We start from the raw sequence: 12,912 nt of genomic DNA, 5'->3' as shown, positions 1-12,912 counted from the left end.
AAACTGAGAATGACAAGCAAACTGAACCAAAAAATTGTGCCTAGAATGACAAGTAAATAAAAATGGAGGGAGTAATAATTATACAAGAGAAGTGTTTAGAGCCTACGATATTCTTTCTGTCAGAAAAATGGAAAATGCAAGATACAAAATGCAAAATAATTGTGAGTAAGAGCTCTGACCTCTGTCCATTTATAAAACATAGCTTTTGGCGACTATCTAATAGTTCATTTATATAATATATAGGTTAAATTAGATTGTATATAAATTCTTGCATATTTCGTAGTTTATTAGTAAATCTAACTCAACACTCAAAAGCTATCTCAAGAGACTACGATTGTTACATCACATATATACTACCCAATGATTTTAATCCCAACCAATGTATAATATCTGATAGCTCCTCTTGAAATGTGGGTTGGAAATGGTCCAACACTAAAACTATCCAAACCCAATTTCTCAGATATACAACAAGACAGACATTTAAATGAGCTACGCAGGTGGAAATCATTTTTGTGGAAATTAGTCAGTTGGGCTGACCATTTATCTGATACCAGATTAGTAATGAGCTTAACTCAACACCTAAAACCTAGCTCAAGAAAGGATGGTTACCACATCACGTATAATACTATCCAATAATTATAATCCCAACTCATGTGAGATATCGATATCACTAATTAGTAATCAGCCTAACTCACTTCAAAAAAGCTATCTCAAACGAAGAAGATTGCCACATCATATTTATAATACCCAAAGATTCTAATCTCAACTAATGTGGGATATCTAATATAGTTTGTGATTAAATCTATAGTTTTCATTTTGGAATGCAACAAAAATGTTAATTTAGTTTTGGGTTGAAATCAGTTAAAGACTAGTTAGAAGAAAACGATGTATTCATTCATAACGCCATATTCAGAATGACTACAAAACATAACATCAAGAATCAATTATTTGGTGCTTTATTACATTGAAACTTATTGCTGAATTTTATAAAGTTTAACTATTTCAGTTGAAATTTCTTAATTTGATAGGGTCAAGAATTTACGTTAAGAACATGTATTATTATCATAAACACTGCCCATTGATTTTTGCTATAAACTCGTCAACATAATAAACACCTTTATCTACGCAACTATAGTTTTCCATTCAAACAAAATAATAGTAATAGTATATATCGTTCCTATGACAAATCATTTGTTATTTTAGGTCAACCGGAGCTCTTTAAAGTCGTAACAGAATTAAGAAGACTTTGTTCTTAAGTCTTAACATGGGGAAGACTTGAAAAGTTAGAAGCATCAAAGATGACAAAATAAATGAGTTCACAAAACTCCAATGTACAAACGATATATTTTCATTTTAGTGCGTAATACAAAAGTTGTAATTAACGCGTCTCTCTGATTTTGATGGTTGTTGGAAAAAATAATTGATAGTATTTCAGAATGTCTAGTCAATTTTTCCCCATTCCCATGATCATTTTTGTTGGTATCTAGACAACAAACCAAACAATACTATACTGACTATAAACTTTTTTTTTTTTTTATCAACACTATACTGACTAAAAACAAAAATACAAAATGAAAGGATCTTATTAGAGCCTACAATTTATTTAAGTAAAAATTGAAACGAATTGACAAACAAAAAAGTCGCAAAAGACTGTATCGAAGCTTCGTTATAAAACAATGTACGTATAGGTTCATTAATTAAAGGTCTTCTCCTTCAACTTTTCTTGCCTCATATCATCATCATCCACTAGTCCCACAAACCCAATTGGATTATATTACCCTACCCGACCAATGAATGCTACGACCATTGACTTAAAACATCGAACACATATTAAAAAAAGAGAAAGTAAATGAAACAAAATCAAAATGTTCTAGACCAAAACTGTGTCCGTTTTCATCTATGAATCTCTAGTATTTGCTTCTTTTGATTAGTATAATTGTATAAACGTTTCAATCGGTTAAGTAATTCGTAACTAATACTAGTGATAAACTAATAAAGTAACTCTTAAATTATAAATAACGGAGATTAGTTTGAGTTAATTATTGAAGAAAAACTTTTACCGTAATAATTAACCTTGTAATAAATGTCAAAAACTTCAAATACTATAGTGACTCAAATGAACGTAAATAAATGCAATGAAACTGAATTAAATTACAGATACATTTGAGTTTTTTTTTGTTTATAAAATAAATATGTGTATTTATGGAGTATTTTAAATGGGAAATTTGGAATATTTAATTTTTTTTTTAATCATGGTATTGTTAAAAGAACTGTTTTCTTTGTTACATTTAGGAGAGCTTCAAGGCGGGTTGGACGATTTACGTAGAACCTTTCTTTTTTGTTTTGTTATAAAACGAAATCTCTGTAATCACACTAATCATCCCCTAATCCCCCACTAATATCTTTTGTTATATAACGAACAAAAAATAATAGTAATAAAAACGACATATCTTCTCGCTACGGTTATAAATAAACCAAGATAAGTGCAAAGAACAGAGGAACACACGTCTCGAGACCCAAGAAAGAGAAAAGATCTCACTTTTAGACAAGATGCTCACGACACATCCTCCACGAACCTTTGTCTCTGTCCCTCTCTTCTACTGCTTCTTCCTCCTCTTCTTCTCTCTCCCTCTCTCATCTCTCTCTCAATCGAACTCCGTCTACAACTCATTCCTCAAGTGTTTCTCCGAGAAGACGAAATCACCGCAATCCCAAATCACCGACAATGTCTTCTCACAGAGCAGCCCTGCTTTCTCCTCCGTCCTCCGCGCTTACATCCGCAATGCGAGGTTCAACACTTCTTCTACTCCAAAACCCACGATCATCGTCACTCCTCGCTCCGAGAGCCACGTCAGCGCCGCCGTCCTCTGCTCAAAAACTCTAAATTTTCTCCTTAAAATCCGTAGCGGCGGCCACGATTACGATGGTCTCTCTTACATCTCCGATAAACCCTTTTTCATCCTCGACATGTCGAACCTCCGAGACGTCTCCGTCGACATCGCCGCGAACTCGGCTTGGATCTCCGCCGGAGCCACTCTCGGCGAAGTTTACTATCGGATTTGGGAGAAAAGCAGAGTCCATGGCTTCCCCGCCGGAGTTTGTCCCACGGTTGGTGTTGGTGGTCATGTAAGCGGCGGTGGTTACGGTAACATGGTGAGAAATTTTGGATTAACTGTAGATTACATCGAGGACGCGAAGATCGTAGATGTAAACGGTCGGGTTTTGGATCGGAAAGCCATGGGTGAGGATCTTTTCTGGGCTATCTCCGGTGGAGGAGGAGGTAGCTTCGGCGTCGTTTTGGGATACAAGGTCAAGCTCGTTCCTGTACCATCGACCGTTACTGTTTTTAGAGTGGAGCAGTACATGAACTCAGGAGCTGTGGATATGGTTTCCAAATGGCAATCCGTGGCTCCCAAGACGGATCCGAATCTGTTTATGAGGATGCTGATTCAACCCGTGACGAGGAACAAGGTGAAGACAGTAAGAGCTTCTGTGGTTGCTCTGTTTTTAGGCAGAGCAGACGAAGTTGTTACGTTGCTTGCTAAGGAGTTTCCTGAATTGGGTTTGAAGAAGGAGAACTGTACGGAGATGACTTGGTTTCAGTCTGCTTTATGGTGGGATAACCGTCTTAACGCGACTCAGGTTGATCCTAAAGTGTTTCTTGATCGGAATCTTGATTCGTCTAGTTTCGGGAAGAGGAAGTCTGATTATGTAGCGACTGCGATTCCCAAGAAAGGGATTGAGTCTCTGTTCAAGAGGATGATTGAATTAGGGAAGATCGGGCTTGTGTTCAATCCCTATGGCGGTAAGATGGCTGAGGTTGCGGTTACCGCGACGCCGTTTCCGCATAGAAAGAAGCTTTTCAAGATTCAGTACTCTGTGAACTGGAAAGAAAACTCTCCGGAGATAGAGAAGGGTTACTTGAATCAGGCTAAAGTGCTTTACAGATTCATGACCGGTTTTGTGAGCAAGAAGCCTAGGAGTGCTTACTTGAATTACAGGGATGTGGACATTGGTGTGAACGATCACGGGAAGAATAGTTACAAGGAAGGGAAGGTTTATGGAAAGAAGTATTTTGGAGTGAACTTTGATCGATTAGTGAAGATTAAAACCGCGGTTGATCCAGGGAATTTCTTCAGGAATGAACAGAGTATACCTACCTTGCCAAGTAAGGCATAAAAAGATCACTTATCATTTGATATATAAACATTGGTTTTACTTTAATGTAACGTCATAGTGAAGCAATATAGAATATATGGTTTTGGATATTGTAGATTGTATAGTTTCTTTGTTCATGGAACTCTACAACAAGCGTATGTAATAAGTCAAAGTTCTGGTTAATTCCAAACCAGTGATTGTTTGAAAATTGCTCCCTGCTATTCAAGTTTAAGGCGATAATTGTGGAAACTGTATGGTTTGGTTTGGAGTAGTTTACGATGATTCTTTCTTGTGACCTGCAATTTTGTGTAATGAAATGATAATGTTGACTTTTGGACCTGATTTGGTCGCAGATGCAACGGGAACGTTGTTGCCAGCGCCGGGAACGGCAAGACGGTGGTCACGGGCTGGAAGAGCCACCGTAGCTGCCACGGTGATCTTACACGTCTTCTAGAATATTGAGATTGCTTCTTTTCTTTTGTGTTTTGTTTTAGTTGAGTGATGATATCTCTTCATAAGATGAACAGAGCCTCACTCTTTTCAGATCTTTATCTGAAGTTGAATGAATTTTTAAAGATTCAAAAACTTCGTGAGAACAGATCATACAGTGGAAGTGTTTTTATTTTTACAGCTACAGTAAAGTGTTACGAGTGGTTTGAATAAACTTTTTGATTTTTCTTTTCTTTGGTCAACAACTATGTTACGAAGAATCAGCTCAAATGAACTCGTGGCACTCGTGGCGCCAAATTATCTGCCTTGATATTAACACTAAGAAAGACTAAAGATAAAGAAAAAGAAGAGAAATTTCCCCTATCAATCTTCATTTCCTCCATATGTATTCTAAAAGCTGGTCACTCAGAGGATGAAGACACCATCCTCACCAAATCAGAGCAGTTGATAAGAAATACTATGTCTTGAACACCGACTCTCAACATACACTTGATCGCCCAGACTACTACTTCCACTTCAGTGTGCAGACATAAGAGACTTCATCGAAGATTAGATGCTCCCATGGTCGTTGCACCTCCATTTGGTGACACGCAGAACTATCCTGTACCTGCATATTGATTGTTTTCTTTCCAAGAACCATTCACAAAACACTGATATACCAATAAGCTAATACCCGACAAAGCATGATGATCCACACTTTTTGATTTAATTGTTATATGCTTTTTATGTTTTTTTTTTTAATGTAACTTTTATGTTAACTTATTTATCCAATATTCACGCATATTTACGTGGATTGGTAAGATAAACATAGCCTTGAAGATTTTGCCATAAAATGAAGAACAATGAAAAATTTAATCAAAATATTAAGATAAATTATTTTAGGAATTAACCAATATTTTCAAAACCGGACCGGACCGGCGGTCGAACTACGTTAACCCGTGAACCGGCAGCATACCTGGGTTGGATTTATATTAAAACCCAAAAAAATTGAACCGGTAAAAAACCATATCAACCCTCCAAAAACCCAAAAACCGGTGAACCATTGAACCAGATAAAACCGGGTTCTAACTTTTTTTGTAAAAACGAGTGCAATTAATTACCTTTCTAGTTTTATTCTTAGCAGTAGTAGGGTTTCTTAAGATAAAAATTTCCGTAATTGAACTTTTTACTTTTCAGACTAGTTTGTTTTCTTTCTAGTTTGAAATCTCTGCAACTCACACCACAAATTTTCAAAATCAAGGTAATTTTATTGAAACCAATTATTTTTATAATAAAAGATGTTTGATCAGTGCATGTTTTGGTAATCAATTTGGTGTCCATTTTTTTCCCTAGTGTACATAATGGAAGAGAATGATTGCTAAAATATTTTATTGGTAATGGTTAGTTTGTTACATTTTGAGTTTATTACTTAAAAAAAAGACATTATGATTATTGAAGTATTTTATTTGGTATAACCACTTATATCATAGTTGTAATCATTGAAAAAAAAATAGAAAACATATCCTTACCTATTATTTATAAAAATATCATCAAAATCAATTGAACCTGGTTGACCCCTGTCGAACCATATTGACTCATGACCCAAAAGCTTTCGCGGTTCAGTTACCGGTCCGGTTTTAAAAATATTGGAATTAACCAAGTACATATCTTCAAAAAAGTTTTCAGATTTTAGGAAATGTGTTAATTTGCGGATATACATGATTTGTCATATAAAAATTAAATTTGTTTCTATATTTAAATGGAAATTTAGTTCACGAAAAAGCAATGAAATTTGTGAAATCAAATCAAGATAAAGAAGATAAATCTAATTTGATGATTTAGGCCTAATTTGATACTTTCCTCTGCAGTTCCTAATCACTACGACCTTTTGAGTCTTTGACAAATGTTGACCATTGATTAAAATAACTCAAAATTAAACAACCCACATAACAAAACTATAATATTATGCCATTGTGATTAATAATATATACCCAAAACAGTATGTCTAGATATTGTCAAAATTAAATTGATTACATGAAAAAAAAAAAAACATTTATCTCCACTGATCAGCAGTTATAAAAGTACAGACAGAACAGAGAAGCAGCAACGAATCTCTCTCTCTCTCACTACAAGGATGATTAAAGAACAAACCTTTGTCTCTGTCCTTTGTGTTGTCCTCTTCCTCGTATCTCTCCCTTTCTCCACGTTCGCTGCACCTCCGTCGTCTGACTCAATCTACGAATCATTCGTTCAATGTTTCTCCGACAAGACGAAATCCCCACAAACACAAATCACTGACAACGTCTTCTCTCACAGCAACCCTTCTTATACCTCCGTACTCCGTGCTTACATCCGCAATGCGAGATTCAACACTTCCTCTACTCCCAAACCCACGATCATCGTCACACCTCGCTCCGAGAGCCACGTCAGCGCCGCCGTCGTTTGCTCAAAAACCCAAAATTTCCTCGTCAAAATCCGAAGTGGCGGCCATGATTACGAAGGTCTATCTTACATCTCTGACAAACCCTTTTTCATCCTCGACATGTCGAATCTCCGAGACGTCACCGTCAATATCGCCGATCAATCGGCGTGGATCTCCGCCGGAGCGACTCTAGGAGAAGTTTATCACGGAATTTGGGAGAAAAGCAAAGTTCATGGCTTTCCCGCCGGAGTTTGTCCCACGGTTGGTGTCGGTGGTCATATAAGCGGCGCTGGTTACGGTAATATGGTGAGGAAATTTGGGTTATCTGTGGATTACGTTGAGGATGCTAAGATCGTTGACGTCAAAGGTCAGATTTTGGACCGGAAAGCCATGGGTGAGGATCTTTTCTGGGCTATCTCCGGTGGAGGAGGAGCTAGCTTCGGCGTTGTTTTGGGATACAAGGTCAAGCTTGTTCCTGTACCAAAAACTGTTACGGTGTTTAGAGTGGAGCAGTATATGGATTCAGGAGCTGTGGATATGGTTTATAAATGGCAATCCGTGGGTCCGAAGACAGATCCGAGTCTGTTTATGAGGATGTTGATTCAACCCGTGACGAGGAAGAAGGTGAAGACTGTGAGAGCTTCTGTGGTTGCTCTGTTCTTAGGCAGAGCAGACGAAGTTGTTGCGTTGCTTCGTAAGGAGTTTCCTGAATTGGGATTGAAGAAGAAGGATTGTCAGGAGATGACATGGATTCAATCTGTTTTATGGTGGGATAACAATGAGAATGCAACTAAGACTAATCCTAAGGTGCTTCTTGATCGGGAACTCGATACTGCGAGTTTTGGGAAGAGGAAGTCTGATTATGTAGCGACTGCGATTCCAAAGAAAGGGATTGAGTCTCTGTTCAAGAAGATGATCGAGTTAGGGAAAATAGGGCTTGTTTTTAACCCCTATGGTGGGAAAATGGCTGAGGTTGCGGTTGACGCGACGCCGTTTCCGCATAGAAAGAAGCTTTTCAAGATTCAGTACTCTGTGAACTGGAAAGAAAACTCTCCGGAGATAGAGAAGGGCTACTTGAACCAGGCTAAAGTGCTTTACAGATTCATGACCGGTTTTGTGAGCAAGAAGCCTAGGAGTGCTTACTTGAACTACCGGGATGTGGATATCGGTGTGAACGATCACGGGAAGAATAGTTACAAGGAAGGGAAGGTGTATGGAAAGAAGTATTTTGGAGTGAACTTTGATCGATTAGTGAAGATTAAAACTGCGGTTGATCCAGAGAATTTCTTCAGGAATGAACAGAGTATACCTACCTTGCCAAGTAAGGCATAAAAAGATCTTAAAATTGAAAACAATGTTAAATATATAAAATACTTTATGAATTAAAATATAGAATCAAACTCTTACGACACATGAGATATAACAACATTTGATATTGGTGGGAGAGGAGGAGAAAATGATTACTTATAAGATGATAGTCCAAATTAGATAATGAAGATGAATCTTTAAAAATAAGAACAATGTAAAATATATATCATGTAATCTCTAAACTTAAAATTTAGCATTTAATTTTTACAATGATATATATATATATATATATATATATATATATATATATATATATATATATATATATATACCATACAACAAAAATAAGAAATCGAAAACAAATAAAAAACGAAAAATGATTTGAGGTATTGTGGAAGAGAATAAAAGAATGTGGAAATGAAAAAGTAAAATAATGTCAATATGAAAGAACGAGAGTATGCTTATTTATATGATAAGAATTGATGGAAGTTACATTTAGAATTCTGAGAGTTACAATTATAATTTATTGTGTTTAAATAAAATTGAGTGGTGGAATATGATTAATGCATAAATTTTTTTATTTTTAGTTTTTTTTAATTATTTCTTTTTTTTAACTCATATAACTTTATTAATGATAGAGATGTTCTTCACAATGTAGTAGGGGAAATAAAAAGTTATGTGCATGACGATAATAATAGAGAGGAGAATTTCTGGTGAGTCTTGTTTTGGCCAGCATGTCTGCACATTTGTTGTTTTTCCTCGGTATCCAATTGTAGGTGATCATGTCAAAATGTTTGCTCCATTTTCTGACTTCACAGATCCAGTTATACGCCGCAAAGTTGAGACCCTTGTTGTTGAGGAGGTTAGTAAGTTCTTGATTGTCTCCTTCCATATGAATTTGTGTTATTCCCAGATTACTTGCATGTTGCATTGCGAAAACCATTGATTGAAGTTCACTTTCCAATGGACTGTTTGTGATAGCTCCTATTGCTTGGCCAGATTCAATGTATGATCCACTACTGTCTCGAAGAAGATGATTGAATTGGGAAAAATAGGGCTTGTTTATTTTAGTTATAATTTTATTTTAATATGTGAATTGAAATGATAGAGGGCCAACCATGGTTGCGTTGCACAAGACGGTGCCGCCTCACCTCGAGTTCCTTTCTTCGTAGTCAAATCAGATGACACTCGACTGAAAGGAGAGGAGACCTTGGGATAAGTTGCTAAAACAAAGGGGAGATTAAATGTTGAAACAACCCGATCCTTTTTTTAAAAATAATTAAATACAATATATAATTAAGCATTCCATAGTACTTAATTAAACAAACCAGCCCACACACACTAACAACCAATAATAAACCAACATCCAATTACATGCACAGCGGAAACATATCAATAATACAAAACCAATACAATAACATTTCTAACCATTCTATCCAGCAACCTAACATAACACTAACCAAGGTTCCAACAACATTTCCAATAAATCTAATAACACACAAACGAGACCCTAGATCATCCTCCTCCTCATCGCCATGATTCCACGTCACATACCTACACACCACAAACAACAATTGAGATGCGTAAGTATTATCACAAATACTTAGTGAGGCAATCCTCCCATCTACTAGGCTATACACACAAGCAACTGAGATTCCAATGCTTAACAAACCACAAACAAACATAACAAACCACGAAAAACTCGATACTGCAAGTTTCGGGAAGAGGAAGTCTGATTATGTAGCGACTGCGATTCCAAAGAAAGGGATTGAGTCTCTGTTCAAGAAGATGATCGAGTTAGGGAAAATAGGGCTTGTTTTTAACCCCTATGGTGGGAAAATGGCTGAGGTTCCGGTTACCGCGACGCCGTTTCCTCACCGTAAGAAGCTTTTCAAGATTCAGTACTCTGTGAACTGGAAAGAAAACTCTCCGGAGATAGAGAAGGGTTACTTAAACCAGGCTAAAGTGCTTTACAGATTCATGACCGGTTTTGTGAGCAAGAAGCCTAGGAGTGCTTACTTGAACTACCGGGATGTGGATATCGGTGTGAACGATCACGGGAAAAATAGTTACAAGGAAGGGAAGGTGTATGGAAAGAAGTATTTTGGAGTGAACTTTGATCGATTAGTGAAGATTAAAACTGCGGTTGATCCAGGGAATTTCTTCAGGAATGAACAGAGTATACCTACCTTGCCAAGTAAGGCATAAAAAGATCTTAAATATATATAATACTTTCTGAATTAAAATATAGAATTAAACTCTTACAACACATGAGATATAATAACATTTGATATTGGTAGGAGAGGAGGAGAAAATGATTACTTATAAGATGATAATCTAAATTAGATAATGAAGATGAATCTTTAAAAATAAGAACAATGTAAAATATATATCATGTAATCTCTAAAATTAAAATTTAGCATTTAAATTTTACAATGATATTTTTTTTTGTAACCCATACAACAAAAATAAGAAATCGAAAACAAAAAAAAAACGAAAAATGATTTGAGGTATTGTGGAAGAGAATGAGAGAAATGGCACTACAAGAAAGCATGCCATTTGCGACACCCGTAATGGTTGCTCAATGGTCGCAAAAAAGGGTTTTGCGACCACTTAGCAACTATTTGTGATGGTCGCTAAAAAACGGTCGCAAAATTTTTTGGTCGCAACATGGTCGCTTATTTGCGACTGATTTAAGACTCGTTAATATAGTCGTATATTAGCGACGTTTGTGTGACCGTATATGGTAGTTGCAGTTTCCGACTAAACTGCAACCAACTCTATTTGGGGACTTTTTGTGACTATTTATGTAATTTGGATATGGTCACAAAGTGGTCACATTGTTTGAAATGGTTTGGTCACAAAGTAGTTACATTTTTTAAATTGGTTTGGTCACAAATTAGTCACGGTTTAGCAATCCTAAATCTGATTAATTTCGGATTTTGAAATGATATTAATCAAAAGTAATAATGATTTAAGGTACTAATCATGCAAATTTATCATCCTAAACAAAAAGATCATCCAAAAAGTATTCAAAAGCAAAACAAGTTCATTAAAAAAAAAAGGGAATTGCAACAAGTTCAGTTGGAAGCAGTATTAGAGGAAGGGGAATTGGCAGCTGGACTAGAGACTGGTGTGGTGCCTGGTGTGGTTCCTCCGCCAGTGAGTTGTGCATTGGTTGCAGGTGCGGTAGCTGGATGGGTGGTTGGAGGTGTGGATGATTCAGGAGGAGAAACCATAAAAGCTTCAAACTCAGGATTTTTTTCTTCATATAGAGGAGAAGCCTCTTCAGTTCAGCTTGAGACTCTCGGTGTTCCTGATCACGTCGTGCATTCTCAGCCTCGTGTTCAGAAATCTTGCGCCGAAGTTCATCTTGAAGCTCCCCAAGAGTTGTTGGAGAAGCACTTGTATAACTCTCTGTCCTTTTCCTTTTCTTTAGTGTCTCCACAAGTGATCCAAGTCCAAATGGGTTGCCTTTGTGGTCTGTATGAGTACACTAAACCAAGAGATAAACATTCAGTAATCATCACAGACTAAATGGAACATGATTTAAAAAAAAAAAAACAGAAACGAATTTACCTGAAGGAAGATTTCATTTCTTTCATCACGGGAAAGATTATGATGTGTTGAACTCTCTGAACCATCTGGACCATCTTCCTCTGTTTCAGCTTGTCTCTCTTCTATGGTCCTATCATATGTCTCAGCAACTTGTTTGGCTTTTTGATCCACAAATATTCCATCCGGACGAGTGTGTGTTTTAAGAAACACTTCCACCAGTGACACAGGACGCCCCAACTCTTCCTCCTACAATGATAGTGAAACATATTAAATCATGTAAATATCAGAGAAACATGGAAATATCAGAAAAAATTTGAGCTGAATTCGATNGAAAATAGGGCTTGTTTTTAACCCCTATGGTGGGAAAATGGCTGAGGTTGCGGTTGACGCGACGCCGTTTCCGCATAGAAAGAAGCTTTTCAAGATTCAGTACTCTGTGAACTGGAAAGAAAACTCTCCGGAGATAGAGAAGGGCTACTTGAACCAGGCTAAAGTGCTTTACAGATTCATGACCGGTTTTGTGAGCAAGAAGCCTAGGAGTGCTTACTTGAACTACCGGGATGTGGATATCGGTGTGAACGATCACGGGAAGAATAGTTACAAGGAAGGGAAGGTGTATGGAAAGAAGTATTTTGGAGTGAACTTTGATCGATTAGTGAAGATTAAAACTGCGGTTGATCCAGAGAATTTCTTCAGGAATGAACAGAGTATACCTACCTTGCCAAGTAAGGCATAAAAAGATCTTAAAATTGAAAACAATGTTAAATATATAAAATACTTTATGAATTAAAATATAGAATCAAACTCTTACGACACATGAGATATAACAACATTTGATATTGGTGGGAGAGGAGGAGAAAATGATTACTTATAAGATGATAGTCCAAATTAGATAATGAAGATGAATCTTTAAAAATAAGAACAATGTAAAATATATATCATGTAATCTCTAAACTTAAAATTTAGCATTTAATTTTTACAATGATATATATATATATATATATATATATATATATATATATATATATATATATATA

General features: G+C 36.4%; 3 protein-coding genes across 3 annotated transcripts; all 3 read left to right on the top strand.

The window, feature by feature from the left end:
• LOC104731475 (reticuline oxidase-like protein) lies at positions 2,479–4,837 on the top strand. Its single transcript, XM_010450854.2, has 2 exons — positions 2,479–4,168; positions 4,512–4,837. The coding sequence occupies exons 1-2, from the start codon at positions 2,551–2,553 to the stop codon at positions 4,610–4,612; spliced, it is 1,719 nt and encodes a 572-aa protein (XP_010449156.1). The 5' UTR covers positions 2,479–2,550; the 3' UTR covers positions 4,613–4,837.
• LOC104731474 (reticuline oxidase-like protein) lies at positions 6,620–12,680 on the top strand. Its single transcript, XM_010450853.2, has 2 exons — positions 6,620–7,964; positions 12,235–12,680. Exons 1-2 carry the CDS (start codon positions 6,722–6,724, stop codon positions 12,609–12,611), a joined length of 1,620 nt encoding a protein of 539 aa, XP_010449155.1. The 5' UTR covers positions 6,620–6,721; the 3' UTR covers positions 12,612–12,680.
• On the top strand, positions 10,035–10,526 carry LOC109128163 (reticuline oxidase-like protein). Its single transcript, XM_019233981.1, has one exon. It carries the CDS (start codon positions 10,106–10,108, stop codon positions 10,523–10,525), a length of 420 nt encoding a protein of 139 aa, XP_019089526.1. The 5' UTR covers positions 10,035–10,105; the 3' UTR covers position 10,526.

Source organism: Camelina sativa, chromosome 12, assembly GCF_000633955.1.
Source record: "Camelina sativa cultivar DH55 chromosome 12, Cs, whole genome shotgun sequence".
NCBI classification, from domain to species: domain Eukaryota; kingdom Viridiplantae; phylum Streptophyta; class Magnoliopsida; order Brassicales; family Brassicaceae; genus Camelina; species Camelina sativa.
The sequence above is the reverse complement of the archived record's forward strand: the minus strand, read 5'-3'. Positions and strand labels throughout refer to the sequence as shown.